At 40.0% G+C, this 20,775-nt stretch overlaps 1 protein-coding gene across 1 annotated transcript in view; it reads right to left on the bottom strand.

Moving 5' to 3' along the window:
* Positions 1 to 15,111: 15,111 nt before the first annotated feature.
* Positions 15,112 to 20,775, bottom strand: part of EFNA5 (ephrin A5) — a 242,458-nt gene continuing 236,794 nt past the window's right edge. The window contains exon 5 of the mRNA XM_067568708.1: positions 15,112 to 16,962. Coding sequence (XP_067424809.1) covers positions 16,841 to 16,962 — 122 coding nt within the window. The 3' untranslated portion in view covers positions 15,112 to 16,840. The remainder of the gene's footprint in view (positions 16,963 to 20,775) is intronic.

Below are 20,775 nucleotides of genomic sequence, written 5' to 3'. Positions count from 1 at the left end.
CAGGAGGGATAGTAGGAATGCATGCTTCTGTTTAATGTAGAGATAAGATGAGACAGCTCCATGGGATTGTTTATGCAATATGAAGCCTCCACAGCCTCTGGGAATTTTGTTCGGGCAATCTTCAACCCAACACAGTCTCAGCTGATGTAAGATTCAAACCTGTTGCTAAGTAGCAATTCCACTGTAAGGCAAAGACATATCTGGGCAGTTAGAGCTTAAAGCACTGAAAAATACAATGTGCACTAAAATGACCTTTTATCTAGTTTGCTCCATTGGTGCAGTTTCCTAATGTGGTGATTTTTCAGGCCTGGTGACTGACTATTTTTGCAGGATATTAGCATTTGGTTTCTTGTTCTTTTTGATGAATATGTAAATGTCAAAGAGTGCTGTGTTGTTTTAACTGATCTCCAGTCGGTCTTAATTCAAAGATGTGATGTGTGTGCATATTTTGTTCCTATCCATCCTTGCAAAAGGGTTTTGCTTTGTTTAGTTAATGGGGAAAACAAGAGCACTGGGAAGTGAAGCAACTTCTAATTCAAGGACTGGAATTATTATATCATACGGTGTTCTAAACTTATGACAGCACAATGTCTCTTCATCTAGTGTGCTCTTCTGGAACAGACAATATATGACTTAGACACGGTTTTCATACAAATCACATACCCCAATGAAAAACAAGCTTGATTGGTATGAAATACAGCCGGTGAATTATAACAGTAAAATATTTAATGCAAATTATAGCTAATTTTAAAATAGCCCAGTCTGACTGCTTACAGTGCAGGAGAAGTATTGTAGCATTGTTCAAATGTTCTGTTTATTTTTTACCCCATCAAACCATTCTCATTTCTTGTGACTTTTTAGTTTTAGGAAGCACTGAAAGAAGATTTACAGTACCACATTAAAAAAACTGGCAGATCTGTGAAGCATTGTGTATCAGAGAATTTATCTAATTAACATTTCTCATTTGCCCTAGCTAGATAGGTAGCGAATGCTTCTCTTAATACACAGAGAGTTTCTGGTTCATTTACCATGTTAGAAGAAAAAATTTACAAAGATGCAGTTTGGCAGAATATTTTAAAGAGATTTGTTTTAAGATGAGTGTTTCTTGAGTTGTGGCATCACAAGTGGTTTTCGCCTCCCAGCTGTATTCTGCAGTAGATGGAACTGGCAAAGGCTACATGTGATGTGACAGCACAGAATTAAGTTTGAAACAACACTTAAAGAAAAGGTTTGAAGAAGAAAATAAGGTCACTATCCATCTGATAGAAATCACATTGGATAAATATTTTTAGTGAGAGGTCAATGAATTCTACTTAAAAAAACCAAACCCAAACATTTGGACTGGCAAGAGAAAGAGCCAGAAAGCCATTTGAAAAGAAATATTCTACTTTCCACTCTCTTTTTCTTGCTGAGTCTGTCCTCCACACTGTGCAACATATTCTTATAAGGGGAGTTGTCAGAGTTGGGGGAATAATCCATCTGCCAGGAAAAAGGGTTCATTTCCTCCTATCCCCGCAACTCCTCCCTCCTAAAAAAAAAATTAAAAAAATAAAGCTAGCCAAGTTTGAGAGCCAAGAGAGTGTTAAATTATAATAAATGGCGTGTTTCAAAGAAGACGATGAAGTGGGGGAGAAGAACAAAGACACTGAAATTATATATTAAAACCCTTTGGAAACCAGCCAGGAGTGAATCCAATCTCTGATCTGAAAGCTGATACCCATTAGTCACAAGGGGCCTTGCTGGCCCTCTGGTTCCATGTGGAGAGGGGGGGTGTCAGATAGGGTGCATCTGGGATAGGAATGGGGCATCGAAAGGAAGAAGTGCCAGTTCAGCAGTATGATCCTCCTCACCCCACACACACACACACACTCTCAAACTCTGGGAAGTCAGGGCTCTGTATTAATTTGTGGGTAGGCCTGGGGTTGGCCCAGGATATGCTCCACACCTTCATTTCCCTCAGTGAGAGAGGTTTTATGTTGGTTCAGGATGATTGATGAATGCAAGGTCCATGCAGCCAAGGGATAGCAGGGTGAGTGACCTCATTGCCTTCTGTGGGACTGGAGCCTCTTTTCCCTGTGGGTATGAATGAGTGGTTGGAAGTCTGCAGTTCCCGCCTCTCCCACTTCTCAGCAGACCTCTCCTTCCCCTTGGGAGAGGATTAGTAGGAAACGCAACAAGCATCATGGAATTTTCTGGTCCCTCTGACTCTATCCTATGAGCATTTTCATGGGAGAGTACAACATGACCTCTGAGTTTGGGTGTGAATGCACCTTTCATTTAATTGAACTGTAAGAAACACGGCCAAAAAAAACAAGGCCTAATAGGGTATGTCTACACAGCAAAGAAAAACCCGCAGCTAGCCTGTGCCAGCTGACTCGGGTTCACAGGGCTCTGGCTGGAGCTCAAGCTCCACAGGGTCCTAGAGCCAAGGCAGGGCCCCCACATGGCAGGGGGAAAGGGTACACTTTACTGGTCCCTGGAGGCCCTGGCCCAGGCTGCAACCCCCATTATAATGAGGAAACAAATTTTCATGGCTCATGAGGTTGTATGTATGGGATAAGGGATTGTGGTATGTGTGTGGGAGGGGACCCGTGTTACAAGTTTGTACTGGGCCTGAAAAAATTATGCTTGGGGCCTGAGACTAGGCTTCAACCCAAGACCAGAAGTCTACACAGAAATGAAACAGCCCCACAGCCCAAACCCTGCAAGGCCTAGTCAGCTGGCATAAGCCTGCTGCGGGTTTTTCTTTGCTGTGAAGACATATCCATAGAATCTTCCCAGAAATTAGCAGCTGAGAACAGACAGAACAGAGACAGGCAAAGAGTAAGAAAGCCAGGCAATAGCCTGTGAGCAGGGTGTATGACACTGAAAAAGCTAAAAAGAGTTTTCAGGTTTGGTATTGGTTAAAGAGGCTTGGGGAATTAAGCTAAGAAACTACTCCATTTGTTCTTGGTTCCTCTTGCGTTCAGAGAAGGTGGATTTTGTACATTACTTGTAAATAAACAAGCCTGCATCAAAGAAATACAAGACTTCATCAATTTTTACTTTTACTGGCACATCACTAGGGCCCAAAATTTTGACTAGCCACTCAGGTCAAAAAGCGGCAATAGTATTAAGCCAAGTTGCTGGGAGATAGAGTCTACCCCTTGTGTGGCCATGTTTGTTGTTGAACTCAGTGCAGTGTAATTTTCTATTTAGAACATTCTTAATCACTAAGGACCTAGTCCACATTAAAACTTTTAACTTCAAATTTGTAACTAAAGAGAGTCGTGGCCATCTTAGCCTGTTACATGGTTCGATTTGTGTCCACACAATAGCTTTTCTGCCACAACAGCTGTGTTTGTGCATCCACCTAGCACCATGCCTAAACATTTTTGTAGCAGTGCATGTCTTTAGGCACCCACCCATAGTATTAAAGTACACAAGTGGCACTGATGGAGGATCTCCTCCTTTCAATGGATAGAGAAGATACATTCATTCTCCTGGACTTCTTTGCAGCATTCGACACTGTGGACCATGAGATTCTATTGTCTCACCTGAAAGAGGTGGCAGGGATCCATGGTAACACATGAAAATGGTTTGAGTTCTTCCTGGAAAGATGCACCCAAAAATAGTGATAGGAAACGCTACCACTAGACCCCCCTCACTTGTCCCACAATGATCAGTTCTCTCTCCATTCTTTCTCGTATCTGCATGCGACCACTAGATGAACAGGTCAGATTAAATGGATTCAAGGGCCAGCTTTAGGCTGATGATTCACCGCTCCACCTAGCCTTCACACATACAGCAACACCACTGCCACCAAGCTGGCCCAGTGCTTAGATGAGATCAGTTCATGGATGAAGAACAACTAGCTCAAGCTGAACCCACACTGGACAGAAGTGATGCTGGTTGGCGAAGGAAAGAATTTGGAAGCATTCCCAGCCATCCTGCTGTCTCTTTTGGTTGAAGATACACACTCACAACTGGTCAATTCAGTCCATAGTCTAGGAGTACTCTTGGACTCCTCAACGATGCTGAGTACTCACATATCAGTAGCCACAAGTAATGCTTTCTACAATCTTTGTTTAGCTAGGACATTCCAGACGATGACCTGGCCTCAATTATTCATGCTTTCGTCACCTCTCAGCTGGACTACAGCAATGTGATGCTTTAATGCTCTTGGCATTAAGCCTTGAGCAGTTAGGAAACTTCAACTAGTCCAGAACACTGCAAAGTAGGCTGCCATGAGTGCATCAAACCTGTCATTCATTCTCTACACTGGCTTCCCATAGCATTTCAAATCAAGAATTTCCATTCAAATCAAGGGTTTCAGCTCCCATCTGTAGAGCACTCCATGGCCTTGGCCCAGAGTAGCTAAAAGACCAACTAGCCCTCCAGAATGAAGACCACAGTTATCAACTCTTCTCCTTAGGCACAATGGAACTCATTACAATACAGTTCATGTGGGCCAGAGACAAATCCATCACAAGCCTCATAACGTTCCACTCCAAGTGCAAGGCATGTTTCTTTGACTTTGTCTACACAAATGCATAGCAACACATATATTAAAAAAAAAAAACCCTTCCCCCTTCCCCCAAAAAACTCCATTAATACTAAACACCACTGCAGGAGGCAGAATGGAGTGGCAAAATGGGATCCAAGAAGAGGCAATAAAAGAAGAGTAAGAGGAACCAAAATATTTTTCTTAATTGTATTATAGATTTGCTAATGGTTTCCGCTTCAAATCCACAAGCCTGCCCTGCAGTCTGTATCCAATCTATCTGTCTAGGATTTTATACAAACACATTATAATAGAACAGCTGCATAAACATAACCAATAGGTGGTCAAATTATATCTTATAGATTATAGCTATAGATATGTGGCATTTGACTATGTTTGTTAGTAACACAGCCAATTGGAGATGGCCTAAAAATTAAAAGCATAGCTTACACTATAAAATGAAGTGGTTTAATTCACAACAATTGCAGTGTGCTTTAGGTCTTATTTTTAGGTCTGGGCCATCACTATTATTTATCTATCACTTGTCTGTTCAGATTGACAGGGGGAGACATTACATGTATTATTTGTCACCCAGACTGTAGATGTGCCACCATGATTTCCATAACTCTATATGTACATGCCACAAATAGCCATGGCTAGATCTATTGTGTTGATGTGGACCACTCCAACTGTTGCATCTTAATGGTTCTTTGGTTACTGTTTCCATCAGGTGGAAGCTGCCTGACCTAATGGATCATCAGCCTCTCTCCTACAGAGGATTTCTTTTAATTGTTATCACTCCCTTCTGGTCTTAAATGTGAATGGCTTTGTTTTCATCCAGGGCATGTTTCACTTGGCCGTAGGGCTTCCTATAAGAACATCCCTTTTGTTGGTTTGGTTTTATTTCATAAGACCAAGTATATTATTCCTCTCCTCTTCGGATAGCATCAGCTTTTCCAGTTCCTTAAGTTCAGATTTAGCATGTGGGCTATATATTCTGTGGCCTAAATCTGGGTTGCGTCTGTTACTGTTGGTGCAGATACATCAAGTGCTTCATGTGGCAGTAGTATGTGCTTTAGTTCTTATCTCCTTTGCAGCGACTCTTAGCTCTTTACATTTTATTCAGTAGAGGAAGAGGAAAGGATAGTAGAGTTTCATACTGTAACTAGTTATCAATAGCAAAAGCAGTTGGCTGTTTGTATTACGCATTAACAAAACTGCTTTGCTATCTTTCAGTGTTCTTAACTAGACAGCTTTCCCTATAACACTTAGACATTGCCATGCCTTTCTAACTGAGATTTCCTTGAGTATCTGGTGGCTGTTCAACCTGGGAGAGCAGGACCTAGGGTAGTGGACATGACTATTAATTTTCCCGTTTGTAATTCCCCTCTGCTCATTATGTCTGAGACTGAAACCTCATAGCCTTTACAGTGAGTTGTGGAGACAACTTTCACCAAAAGAAAATGAGCACAAAATGACAGTGACAAAGTTGTTGTAGGAGCTTGTGATGGAGTTAAAGGGCATCCCTGCATAAGGCACATAGATAATAGAGTCAGACAGAGCATGTTATATTGTTTGGGGTGCTATGCTTTGTGAGAAAACATACCTGCAACAGCTCATTACCAGCCACATTTGTTTTATGCATCCAGTTTGCTACAAGTTAAAAAAAATGATGGAATCATAGACATTTAAGCACGCCAAGGTTTTTTGCTCTCCATTAACTGATGTCAGGTATAATACAAAATAAAATTCCATGTAGAGGAGGATGGGGAAGCAGTGACTTAAGCGCTATGTTTCTTTATTTTAGACTCGATTGAAGCTCATAAGTCTCTCCTTTTTTTATTTCCTTGACTGGCCACCTATATAAATCAAATACCTCGTTTTTAAAAGGCAGCCTGCTGTGTCCTTTTCAATTCATTTCATGTTCACCCTTTTATTTTACATTTTTCTCCTGTTTTTTCTGGGGGGAGGGGCAAGAAAATGGTCTCACAGCAGAACAAACTCTCCCTCAGTCTTTTTACCTCTCAAGCGTTATGTCCATAAGCCCCTACGCTCCATTATAAAAAGTTCCTAACCACAGTAATCTCAGTCTAACATTACCTGCAGCTCTTTTAGCCCTTGCTTTGGTAGAAAAGCTATGCTCAGAGTCAGTGGTGCAATTTCAGGCCCACACTTCATCATGTCTATTGAGCTACGTCTGGCAGGCTCATAATGAAGAGCGAGACTGAATGTCATTTTTGAGGGAGATTTGGCCAAAGGTGAAAATTCAGGCAAACACTTTGTAGTATTTCCAAGTGGAAGATTTGTGAACTGGATCATCAGTGATTAATAAATTGAGAAATAATGGTCCCAGTTCATCCCTGGTGTACCTCCACTGTCTGCAGTAGAATTAATCAGGGATGAATTTGGCCTTCTACGGCTCAGTAAGCTTACAAATCTTTTAAATACACTTTTAAAAGTGAGTATTTTTGGTGTTTTAACTTTAGGTACCGTAATGTAAAATCCATGTTACCTACCTGCTGCTACATAAGCCGGTCAGTATGACAGCCAGGCTTGATACAGAAAACACAATCCTGTCACGAAAATAAAGCATTCAGTATTTCCACACAATATGTCATTAATGTGGCCTTGGAGCAGCTCACCGTGATACTAGCAAAATCAGTCCTTTGGCAGTTGAGGTCATGGATAGCTACAGTGAGTGTGGGGGTGTTCAGGGGTATGTCTACACTGCATCTGCCAGCGAGTCTCCCAGCCTGGGTTGATAGATTTGAACTAATGCCCTAAAAATAGCTGTGTAGATATCACGTTTGATACTGTGGCTTGGGCTCTGATGCTGGGAGGGGTGGGCTTGAGAGCCCAGGCTCCAGCCCAAACTGCAGTGTCTGTAGTTATTTATGCTGCACTAGTACAAGTCTGTCAGCCCAGACTGGGAGGCTCATTCCCGGATGCTGTGTAGACCTACCTTAGCTGTTTCCTTATAATAACCTACAAGTAGATTTACACAATACTGCTATTTTACAGGTCATAGAATTAAGAAGGGGAGCACTACCCCACCCCAAAGAAAAAGTCTAATAGTCCTCTCATTATGTGCTCCGCCTTTAAAATGATTTGTTTGCTGCAGCCTTCCCCTCTGTCACCATGTGCCAATTGTTCTGCTTTTACTTTATTTATATACTGCGATATCCTGCAATCTCAGCCTCTTGTAAATACTTTTCAGTTAGTTGCCCCTAGAGAGAATGCAAAGCAGCAGCCTCAGCCTGTACTCAAGATGCAAATGTCACCCCAAGAATATCTAGGATAAATACGTTCAAAAGTTGAAGTTCACTTCATTGTTGAAAAACCTTCAACTTCCTCAAATGAAGCATGCAGGAGCTGGCTACTATGGCATAAAGAACAGATAACGTGCCTGCTTTCTGTGAAACTATTTAAAAATCTGTGCATCCCGACTTGGTATTTTTGGTTTGGTTTGGAGAGGAAGCGGGAGGGATGAGGAGCTGAATAGCCCCTGCTGCTCTCAGTGGGGTCTCCACACCAAGAGGTTCTTGTGCTAACCAGTTCACTGTTTTGTACTGATCTTGTTATCTGCTCTTGTTAAAATCTTTATTATTCATGGATGCAAAAATCCCATCATTAAACCATCATAAATATTCATAACACTTTGCAACTGTGCATTTCATTTAGCCACTTGGCAAAACTTCTCCGGAGCACAAGAGTTTGGCGGAAATCTGGCTAATGAGATCAGAGCACAGGAAATGTGTTCAATGTTTTCCTTTTTACCTGAAAACAAATGCAGAATAATGATTTAAAAAACAAACTAAACCAACAGAGACCATATTCACTGGTGATGAAGATTCATGTACTCGCTCACTTTTGCCTGCGTGTCATAGAGAAGAAATAATACAAACCACTTTGCACTACAAGGGTATTACGAGGACCAGGAAGCTACAAGACTAATGGACTTAACTGCAGTGCTACAAAGCCAGATAGACATCACTGCATTGGTTTACAGGGGGCTGCCTCTCATCTGATGTATAATTATTAACATCATGCATGATTCAAGATCCGAAAACGCCATTTTAAAGCATAGCAGCAGTCATCCTGTTCTTGGTAGTGTTCTTGGATGGAACTTTAGCAGTTGCCTGCCTCCTTTAAACCAGTTTATCTGTGCTCTGCACTCCTGCCTCAGCGCTAGGGTCTTTTTGATGGCAAAAAAAGGATGAAACCTACTATGTTTAGTGCATAGAGTGCTCAGCAGCCAGGGGGCAGCTGTACGTTCCTTCTTCCCTCCTATGGCTCTGATCCTACAGAGATGCTGAGTACACACCCTCAGCGCCAGGTGCAGCCCAAAGGAGGGGCTCAGCTCCTTGAAGGGATTGAGATTTAACAGCAGAGTGGTTCAGATTTTGCAGAAGGTAAGCATTATGCATAGCTAAAAAACACCATTCTATACTGTACCCTCTAGTGCTCCAATATCACTCTCAAGAAATGATTTGTCCTATTTTTTTTTTAAAAAAGGGGGGCGGGAGGGGAGTGTAATGGAATGTTTTACAGCTGAGTAACCAGCACTTCCGGTATCCCTTGCCTCTCTTTACTCCACGTGTCTTATTACTTACAACTTGCTTTCCAGGCATTATGTATTACACTATTAGCTCTGGTGGTAAGACGTCTTTTTACTTGCTCTCTAAAGCAATTGGCATATTTGGGGCTCTTGTACAACTAATTAATAAGGATGTGATCCTCAGATTTCTAAATTCTTTGGGAGTAGGATTTTCAGAAATGCTCAGTGCTGTCCTAACTCTGTGATACAAATAATAAAAACACCATTGACTTCAATAGGCCTAGAGTTAGGCCAACGGTGAGCAATTTTTGAAATCCCAGCTCAGTGTCTTTCTGGTTTACTACTTAGATTGTTAATGCATCTTCAAAGTTAAAGGAGGACTTTTTTTGTGGGGATAAACTTGAAAGAGAATGTTTTTACCAGTAGTCATTTCCTTTGTTTAGAGTCTATACCACCTTGCTCCTACTGAAAACATTCCTGATTGAATGAAATCTGGCTCATAATAGACCATCCTAATAGCAAGTGGAAGGATTTGAAAACATGCGATGCTCCATGCTGCACAACAATCTGAGTTTCTGTAGGTTATCACATCAGGCCCAGGGCTTGATCCAGCTCACCTTCCTCGGACAAAGATCAACAGCGCCTTCAGGCCCACAGCCATCACTATTTTTATTCCCAATCACCAAACATTAAAGGCAACAGCTCAACAATTTCACCTCTAATCAGGGTAAAATATACTTTAAGAACCTATTCTTGTTGCATTTGATTTTTGGTCATTTTTCTACTGAGCCCTTTCTTTGCCATGGGTGAAGTGAAAGTGCAGAGATAAAGAAGCCCTTTAAGCATTTGGACTGGGAGGTGGGTTATTAGTTGATCCCTCTGTAGAACCTTTAGTTAAGGTACTGCAAGTTACAGTACACAAGAACAAAGACATGACTGGGTCTCAGCAGTAGGAGTAACCGAGGGATGCTTATATCTACAGTATGCTATTGATTTCTTTGACCTTTCCTTTTACAGATTCTGTACAGACAAAAACTGAAGTTTTGCCCACGGTATTTTTATCTCTGGGGGGAAAAATGTGTTTCAATGTTAAAATCAGAACGAGAACAAATACAAGTCACAGAGGGGGCATGTGTGCTCTGCAAGACAGAACTTAAGAGCAGATAAAGCAAACTTTGAACATGAGAATTGAAATACAGGAAGAATGCTCTTAAGATTAGAGAGAGAGGGACTTGCTCTGTTCTGTAGTAAATTACAAAATGAGTAAGTTTGTAGAAGACACTCTGGCTACCTTATCTTAAATACTATTTACAATCTAGCCATTCTTAGCAAACCATGGAAACATTTCTTTTCCCCAGCGTATGTATCTAGTTCACTTCTTGTTCTCCCTTAGTTTTCTTGTCAGGATTGACAAGCATCCTTGTGTAACCAAGTGACACCAGCACTTCCTGGAATAATCAACACTGGAAAACCCGGATATTTCATTATTGACTGTAAAAGTCTGAATCCTTCAATGACTGTGTCAGTATCAGTAAGGCAAGTGTTTTACCTGAAAAAAATCTGTCTGTGCCTTTTATATTTCTGCAACCCTACTGTGCTTTCACTCACTTAATAGGGCTATGTTAAACTATTTGAACTGGGTTTTAAGTACCATACTGGCATTCTTTCATCTAGGAGATAACGTGTATGGTTTTTGTAGGCCCTTAGCTAGTCTAAAATAGTATTTTAACCATAGTGTCACCACAATTTGGCCCCATTCACTCTGGAAGGCCAAAACAATATCAAAAGCAAGCCTACATTATGAGCTCTCTAGAACAGCAACAGTGTTCTTCTTATATAGATGTAGAACACCTAGCATAACGGGAGCCTTGTACCTGATGGTGGCTCCTAAGTGCCACTATAATGCAATGTTTATTAGGAACTATATTTAAACCAAGTTTCCTAGCAAAGGTAAAACATAATGAAAATGGGATCCAAAAAGCAGGGGTCATTTAGTTTTCTACACAAAGTCTGGGGGGAAAAAATCCTATTTGGTTGCGATGTCTCTAAATTAAACAAAATAACCCATGATCTGTGTTGTGGACAGCAAACTCTACCCCCCACTTTGGTGTATCAGAGTGATGTGAGGCGTGGTCAGAAAAACTTATTCTGGGAGAAAATAATGCAGAGGCATATCGTGTACACCAGGGACTAGAAATGAAATCGAAGGCCCTTTTCAGCAAATGCAGTGACTTCTGAGCCAAAACTATTAGCTGTGTCAAACAGCTTTTTTTGGACACGGCTATGATGATTAAGTAAGACACACAGAACGTGTGTCACTTATAAGCCTGCCCTGGTTTTAAGATCACACTTCCAGAGGTGAACATCCAGTGCATCAGTTCTTTGCACTAAGCACTCACATGTACCGTTCCTCTTCCCACGAAACTGTCACTCCTCATTTGTAAAAGAGGTCACAGTAAGTTACAATTAGTACTTGCTGCCCTGTCAACTAATTGCATGTAATAAAAAGCTTTTGATGAGTTTCATGCTAACATGGTGTAATTAAAGCTGAGTTTTGAAATGCATGGGTTGCATATTAGAGGTTTCAGTATGTATTCCCCACCTCTCCTGACCTAATTTCTCAGGTTAAGTTGCTGTACCTATCATATGATCCTGGAATAGGCACCATGCAAAACAGTTTCAGAGCTGAGTACAAAACTTAGCCAATCCAGTCTTACATATTTTTAGAGGCACTGCAAGAATACTTGGGGGAAAAGGGAAATGAAGCAACTAGGCATTTCACTCCCCCACCCCCCCATCCCATGAGTAGGCACCACTGTTCAAATTATCCCCACATGCCAAGAGGCTCCCACCACTCTCACTCCTTTTCTTTCTTTCTTTCTTTTTTTTTTTTTTGAATAAAATTTATTTTAAAACTGCTACTAACCACCCTCTCTTTGTAAGTCAAAGAAGCATCCTGGGTAAAGGGGCGCCATGTGTAAATGCCCTGTTTGCATGTCCCTTGCACCTACTCTGATCCTCTGTAAGCAGAATACTTGCCTTATAACTTGTGAACATCTCTTTGCAACAGCCAGAAAGAAGGCTATTAAAAAGGTCCAGTGTGGGGCAAAAGCTGTAATATAAAGCAGCTAAGGAACTCCAGCACTTGGAAGACAATTTCTTACTCTCCCAAGTACCCTGGAAGGCTATAAACACATACATTAGGGGTGAAGAATCTCACAGCTGCCAGATTTTAGTACACCAGCCAGGATGTTGGGGGTGGGGGGGTGGGGTACAGCTCTACGCATTTAGTCATTGCACACATGGCTTTCCTCACATTGCATAGCCTTTCCCTATTGTACTCCTTACTGCCTTCCATTGCCCACAAATATGTAAGATGAAGTACAAATGGCCCCTGAAATAAAGGCATCATTCAGTGAACAAAAATGTAGCCTAAGAAAACCAATTAAAATGATGAAAATCTTTAATTTTTATTTAGGTATAATTGTACGGACACGTGTATATACAAATACAGATCTTATGGGTTGTTGGGGGTTTTTTGGGTTTTTTTTTTTTTTTTTTTTTTTACATTTTCTTGTAAGTTCATATAATGTAAGCATTTCAAAAACAGCACTCAATGAATAAGTGCAAAGAAACTGCAAAGCAGGGCAGTACAAGCACAGGACCACACTGAGCTGGATTTTCATACCCAGAGGCACGCACAATGAGTGGCTTCAATGGGGTGTCAAGAGTAAGCATGGAAAGCGGATTTCGCAAACTCATGGGCAACCTCCAACATGCCAGCATCTATTAAACTGTACAGACAATGGCAGCAAGCCTATTGTAGGGAGATTTGTCTCACATCCGAGAAGCTCAGGGGCAAATGCATGGGAAAAACTCAGTGATGCCAAACCAGAAACAGATCTGCCCATTCACTGCTCCAAATTAAAAAAAAAGGGGAGGGGAGTAAAGAGGGGAGTTGTAAAGTAAAACTGGTAAGCACAAATCTGAGCATAATGAATGGAAGGGAGAAGTTAAATTATTTTCTGAAACTGACAGAACAATTGCTCTCATGAGGCAACAGGTAAAGTTCAGTTTCCAGGAAAAATCAACAGGTACAAATACAATCCCTTTCCTTCCACAATTATACAGGAAAGGAAATAATCCACATTTGAGTCCTCCCAAATCTGCTGCTTGTTGTTTTGGAATCAAGTCCATGCCCATGTCACACATGATACTGGCAAGATCCCTTCTGGGAAAAAAAAATTATCCATAGGGTGGGGAGGGAGGAGGAAAACACAGAAGGAAAACAGAAAACAAAAGAGGATAAAGAAAACAAAGGAACAGAAGAGTTGTTCAATCCCCAAAACCTTTTAGAAACCAACATGTTAAGAAAAACAAACCCAAAACAAAACAAAAAACCAACACAAAAATCACCGGGCTGTAACATCAGACCTTTAAACACTGAGGACAAAACATTGATCATCAAAAGTCATGTTGTTCCAGGTCTTGACATTGTGAAGTCTTGAGATCAGGTGAACAGTTTTCACAGATGAGTCCTGTATGATGCAGTGTCATGGCCACTTATAGCTCAGTTCTCAGCCATGATTACACTTGATGCTTCAAAGCTCTGTCTTATAATCAATGCATGTTTTAATATCCTGAAAGTCTATTCTCACTTACAAAAGACATAAGAATCAAATTAATACTTTATTATCAAACACTATATACAACAGAGGTTGCTAATAATACAGAATTTAAAGAACATAGCATTTTTTAAAGTTTTACTTGTCTTTCCTTCACCATCCAAGAAAGTACAGTACAAAACAATATTCTAAACTAACACGAAACGTTACCTTGTCTATTAAAGGATACACAGTATCCACTAAACAGACTGATCCTTATTTTCCTGCTTCACGTTGCAAAGCCCTTGGCAACCAGGAGTGCAGGTCATGGGGGTATCTGGGCTGAGAGATGGCTGTTGCAGAATTAGTCTCAGACTTCACAGGGTGTGTGTGGTGGGGAGAGGAGGATTGAAGGGGGAAAAACTGCTTGAAACTTGCACCAACATCCTTAAAATCTTCAAGAGTTTTGTAACTCAGCACAACAAACACCAGAGATTCAATGGTTCGCAGCACTTGCTTAACTGATATGACTAGGATTGCCTGATGTCATCAAGAAACCAAGCTGATGTCCGATAAGCTTGCTGTTTTCAGTGATATTATTGTATGTAGTGTAATAGTCTGTCTATTATCTGTGATAGTCTTGCTATAATTAATTTAGTTAGCAGTGGCAATGTGGTACAACAAAGGAATGAATTTCACTGTGGGAAACACTACTGAAAAAAGTTTGCAGTTGGTAAATATGGATTTGAGAGTCCATTGTCATTCATAGACAAATGATGGAAAACAATGGAAATTACCACTTCTAAAATAAAATGAGCACTATTAACATAAGTATGACTAACTGCAACCAACCAATGTGAATCCTTTTAAATGTGCTTACCTAGCAATATTATCTTTTCTGTCTATTATAAGGTGTGTTTTCATCCTTAAGCCCACCTCCCCCAAAATTCTGTAATTCTTAGTTGAAGGAAACATTAGCATGTGCACCAAGGATACATGCTGGAGAAAGAGAAATTTACTAACTACTGTATATTGTAATGAAATGGTCATTTTCTTCAGTGTCTAGACTGTGGTTTTTCGTTGCACGTGTTTGATCTTAGTAGAAATTTCTTTGATACTATCTTAAGGGGAGCTTCTGCATCAGTATCCATACTGTATGGCAGGGGTAGTCAATAGATGGATCATGTGCCAAATCTGGACCTCCAGAGGTTTTGAATAGACTCTGAAATCCTTTTATTTATTTATTTATTTATCATCATCTTTTTTTTATTATTATTATTTTCTCTGGAGTCTGGACCGTGACTATATTTTGACCAAGAAATTTGTACCTTGATAAAATATAATTGACTACCCCTGTTGCTTGGTATCAGGCAACCCCAGATTTTAGTTTAACATGTGTACGACTTCCCTGGGTGCCTTATATTCAGTTTTTTCTTTCTCTTTTTTGAAGCATGGACTATTTAAAATTCAAGGAAGGAGCTTTTATTTTATTTAATTTATATTCATAGTCACAAAATGCAGCCCATTAATGACACCTATGAATTTTTAACTATATTTTTTCTTTACAACTAGTACATAAAACCCCTTGTTTTGTTGGAATGTGTTTCATTTTTTTCACATTTAACATAAGCATCACAGTTTTGCTTGAAAAGCTTTGTTTTGATATTGGCCTGACATTTCCCTGACTATACTTCAGAGTTCAAAGTTCATGGTAGCCTAGCCAATAGAAACCCCAAGGCTTGCATTTCCTGGTGAATGACTTCTCAAGTCCTTTCTTGGCCATGCTCATATTCCTTAAACAGGGTCACCCCCAATTCCATCAAACAAAATAGTTCCCATATTCCTAATTGCATCAAGGGTTACCACTTTCCTCACGTTTAAATAGGACAAGCATATATACTCACTCTCAGCATAAAGTATATCTAAATAATGTATTTTCTATTCTAGTGGATTTTTAAAAAAATATTTTGTTAAAGTCTTTGGGAGCCCGTCTAGTTTATTTCCTCTACTCTTCAAACTGTGCTGGAAAGGGAAAAGATATGAAATCAATACGTGAATTTGTATTCCACACTTTCAAACACTCTTCCTTTCTTTCCCCCCACCAAACAATGCCGATTGACTGTCCTGGCTTCTTCCAGCTTGATTTATTCCCAGAGTGGTGAAACTTGCAGGGGAGACAAATCAAGAGCACACTGGAGATCCAGTGTCCCAATCATGTTTCCTCTGACCACTGAAGTCCTCTCCTTAAAAACATTGTCACCCAGAGCAGCATACAAGGCTATCAGCTACTAAGTCAGCCCTGGGGAAGGTCACTTTATTCGCAAAAAATGCCTCTTTGCATTTCAAGAAAAAAAAATTGTAGCACCATGGTGATCTATTTTGAAAGAAAATAATCTGGTGTGCACTACCCACTTAAACAGAAATAATAGAGGCAGTCGCACCCCTAGCAAAGTTTCCTAAATCTGACCTTGCTTGTTGTGTGCTAACATTCCTAAATATAACCTTTTTTTTCCCCGAAAGAGAGAGCTTCTATTGTGGAGCACAAGTTTTTACCATCAATGATGCTTCAAGACAGTCTTATAAGAAACAGTGTCTTTTCCTTTTAGAAGCCTGTTCATTTAGAAACTCCTAGAGGAAATAGTGTTATATTATATCTGTTCTTAATATCTTCCCTGCAGTCCTGACATGATGCCTTGCATGATCATCTTACAGTACTGAATGCGAAGGCATAAATATTGTATTGGAGAGTAAAACCCTCCTGGGCTTCCACTCAGGTTCCTTATCCTTCACTGACTGCATCTGCCACTATTCTTCCATGTCCACATACAGACGACACAGTGAGCTAGCGGAGGTGACTTCTTAAAGGAGAATGCAGAGGAAAATAAGAATCACTAGTATCACTGCTATAATTTGGCATTTTCACTTTGAGTCCTTTTATTTTTGGAGGGGTCTAGGAAAGCCATGGGGAAAGGTTGGGGGACTGAAACTAGTTATTCCCCTCAAATTCTTGCTCATAGTTCAGGCTGAAAGGAAAAAAAAAAATAAAAAAAGAACCCAAACAAAGGAACAAAAAAGCCCCAATTTGACATCTGCAAAACCAATATAAAGTCCCTTTCTTGGGAGGAGCAGTTAGGTGGATCTTTGATGTTCCAAGACCCTGATGTTTTCTGTGACAGGTTACTGGAATATACTGTGCTATAATGTCAAAATCATCGCCAGGAGGAACAGTAGGATTGCCAAAAGCCAACTGGATATCCTCGGTGTCTGTGCTGCATTCTCACCGCGGGATGGCTCGGCTGACTCATGTACGGTATCATCTGTTCAAACAGAAAGCATACATTCCAATGAGGTTTTGCATCCTTAATAAGCTTTCTTTCAGCAGCCTGCTGCAAGTAGATTTCAGTACCTTCTGGGAAGTAGGGCAATGAACATTGTGCTAGTATTGACTTTCATGACCGTGTAATAACTCATTACGTAACAAATTTGAGGCCAAATCTTGCATTCCTTGCTCATTCCTTTTTCTAGCAAGACTCCCATTCAAGACAATGGGATCAAAAATGAGGGCCTTGGTGGTTTTGTCAGGAGAAGAAATGCAGGATTGCCTCTAAAATAAAACGGTATGGTTCACATTTGCAGGAGGTCAGACGAGATGATCACAGTGGTTCCTCCTAGTCTTAATCTGTAAAAACTTTGGTGCCTAATGTTAGCTACTTAAATCCATATTTAGACAGTTAAATAAGAAGTGCCTGTTTTTCAAGGGTGCTTCAATGAGAGTTGCAGATGCTCAGTACATTTGAAGATCAGACCCCTTAATTAGCTACCTAAGTCTAGATTTAGGGGTCTAGTCTCCCTTTAGGCTCCTAAATTTGGAATGTTGGCCTATGAGCCCACTCACATAGCCCACTCCATGTGCAAAACTTCCAGTGCAGTCAACTGGAGTTTGGGGTGTGCAAGGAATGTGGCAAGAGGCTCTCTATTTTTCTCCCCCAGAAGTATGAAAGCAAGAAGAAATGCTAACAGGTTACAATCACCGAACTGAAAGAAAAAAACATGCAAAGCTTGAAAACACTTATAGCAGATTATTCGTATTCCCTGATAAATCTAAAACTAAAAGATATCAACCAGCATCACCGGAAAAGAATTGTTGCAAAGTGCATGTGTGTTAGAAGTAGAACGTGATGTGGAGAACCTCATTATAAGCTTTTAAATTTCTGACTAAATGAAAATCTGTTCATCTTTATTTTTCCAAAATGAATTTAAGTATTAACACAATAAGACATTTTAAAGAAACTGTACACAGATCACATTCAACTCTAGCTTTGATATAGTTGTGGATGATTTTACCATTTCCATTACACAAATCTGTATCTCAGGGCTTAAGTTACTGAACTTGGCTATTTTAATTTTCATCTCTCCTAAAAGCATCCGTCTTGGATGTGAATTTTCTTCCAAATAAATGGATTAAATCAGTGACACCTTTAAAAAACAATAAATAAAGTGGTCTAAAAAATGTACTGATAACTTCAGACATTTCTTCTGATCCACCCTAACTAAAAGAGTTTCACAGGAAAATTCACAGCCACTTACAATTTAGCGTAATAAACAACTGCTGCATTTTATGCAAGAAGTGTCTGCATTTCCATGGTGAGTCAAGTAATTCCTACGTATACAAATGACGTTGCCAGGGCTGTGTAGGATGTGAGCTGTGCAATACTCCTTAATGACACTGATAGGAAAAGTGAGAGTCATAGTGCTAAAAATGCCACACTGCTTTGAAAGTGTACCCCTTCCAGTTATTTTAAAAGCAGCTTTTAAAAAAACCAAAACCCTTTTATATGCAAATCCAATCTGAAATCACTGGAATCTGCAAGTTAAAGTTACTATACAATCTATCAGGGGTTTGAGTCCAGGATTAATTGCCAGTGGAACAGTATCAATCTTTTCATAATATGTTTTCAGTGTTGTTCAAGGTAGAACTATGAAAAGCAGGTACTACACATGCAGAGTAACTGATATTCAAATGTAAATATTTTATTATATTATGATGATGGAACAAACGCAGTCTTTCATTCAAATGAAAGTCCCACTAAAGTCAATGGGAGGCATGCCAGAGTAATGACTTCAGGACTGAATTGAACTACCTATAGTTTATACATGGGGAAACTCCCATTGGCTTAAATGGGTTCCGAATCAGGCCCACTGTAGCTTTCATCCAGCGTCTTTCATGTCAAAAGCCTTTTACCAATTACAGTAACTGCAACAGACAGTTAAAGAACTGCACTAGTCCCAGTGATAACAGAACTGGGTCACAAGGACCGATGGAGCAAAAGCGATGTCACAATTTTTACTTACGATTTACACACTTACATGTTTCGGGCCATTACTTTATGAATGGAAGATTTCTTGAAAGAGCCTTTCATTTTTTATTATTTCATTATTTGAGAAAATACTCTGAAAAGTTTCTGTGTAAGAATAGCGTCTTCCTCGTCATCAGATCTGCTGCCAGTATCTATTCAGAGTCCCTATCCACTCAGTTTAGAGGAAACATTTACTCACTACTGTCAAACCAAAACCCCTGGGGGAATGAAATGGATTCTCTTCTATCTCATGTTTCATCAATGAAATTGCAAACCAAATTCCATTTCCTGGGCCCCCTATAATTCCCTGTACTGTCATGTACCCTCACTGGCATGAAATTCTGGCTTCACTCACAGCCATGAAACAGGGCTACTTGGTTCAGTCCAGTCCTGAAGTCATTACTCTGGCATGCCTTCCATTGACTATAGTGGGACTTTCATTTGAATGAAAGGCTGTGTTTGTTCCATCATTAGCTAACATAAGTAATATAATAAAGGCAGAATTTGTTAGTGGTGATTATAGGAATGGCAGCTTGAGTTACAGATCCTATGGTCAGGGCAGCACTGGGAATCTGGTTAAAAACAAAACAAAAATCTTTTTACTTGTAAACAGAACAAATCTGGTTTGGCAATCACTGAGATCTAAGATGAAGGAACCTATGATGCCATTTTTATAAAGCTGCTTTTCAGAGTAGAACTGCTTTTTCATGTAACATTAAGGGGTACTTTTTTCAAAGCAGCATTTGGGCTTTTTGGCAAGATGATCCCCAGGTCTCTTTGCACTCATACAGTAGAGCACACTTTTTATCTATATAGCTTTATAAATATTATTATTAATTGCATTTGTGCATTAAAATCCTGCACAATCTTAAACACTTAGAGGAAAGGGTTTGGCTTATTTTAACAAAAAGGAAAGTTAAACTAGGAGATTAGGACCTCACTAGTAAAAACTAGAATGTCGCTACCATCGTAGAGGGCAGGAAATGGAAATCAACCACACTTTAGTACAATACCTTAAATAAGAATTTCCTAGATACCATGACTTTAAATTATACCCTGGGGGCCTAACGCTGTCCTGAAATGCACAGCTGTAAATTCATTTGAGCGAAGAATTTATTTTAACTTTGCCTTTTTAAATCTGATAAATTGTATGGCTTCAAAAGTTTACAAAACCCAAATTCTGAGATTAAGAAGTGACTTTTCACTTATCAGTTTCCTGGCATTTTCTGATTGTGAACAAAAACTATTTGAAACCAGGAGTCATCACATAAGTGCCCAATTTTTACAAGAGTGATTTCTAGATATATACTGATAGGCTATTGTGCACTGTGCCCCTGTGACAGAATATGGTGGCAGACAATGTGAGAACACACAAAACAGACAAACGCATTCCAAGGACAGGTAAATTAGTACACAGTGCAGACAGCATGCCACAAGATCCACTGTTTTACATCCTAATAAGAAGCATGTCAGCAAACTGTCAGATCTGGGAATGGTTAATTGTCAAATGGTGATTGCTCAAATAATTTGATGAATATGCAGTGCTCTTCGGAATGGGAGATTTTTGGTAAGGTAACTGATGTGTTCTAAATATAAACAGCTTATTAAGCCTGTCTTTCTTCCTGATGGCATCACTCCACTTCATCTCAGTCTGCAGGATGTCCACCATGTGGTTTAGTCTCCCCATTGCCTGCTGTCTTCTAATGATTTGCGTCTGTTTCAGTGCTAAGTAGGCGCTACAGAATCAATGGGAGCTGCAGGCGCTCAGGACCT

Source organism: Emydura macquarii, unplaced genomic scaffold, assembly GCF_026122565.2.
Source record: "Emydura macquarii macquarii isolate MOO-44397 ecotype Brisbane River unplaced genomic scaffold, CSIRO-AGI_Emac_v2 contig_2897, whole genome shotgun sequence".
Lineage (NCBI taxonomy): Eukaryota > Metazoa > Chordata > Testudines > Chelidae > Emydura > Emydura macquarii.
The sequence above is the reverse complement of the archived record's forward strand: the minus strand, read 5'-3'. Positions and strand labels throughout refer to the sequence as shown.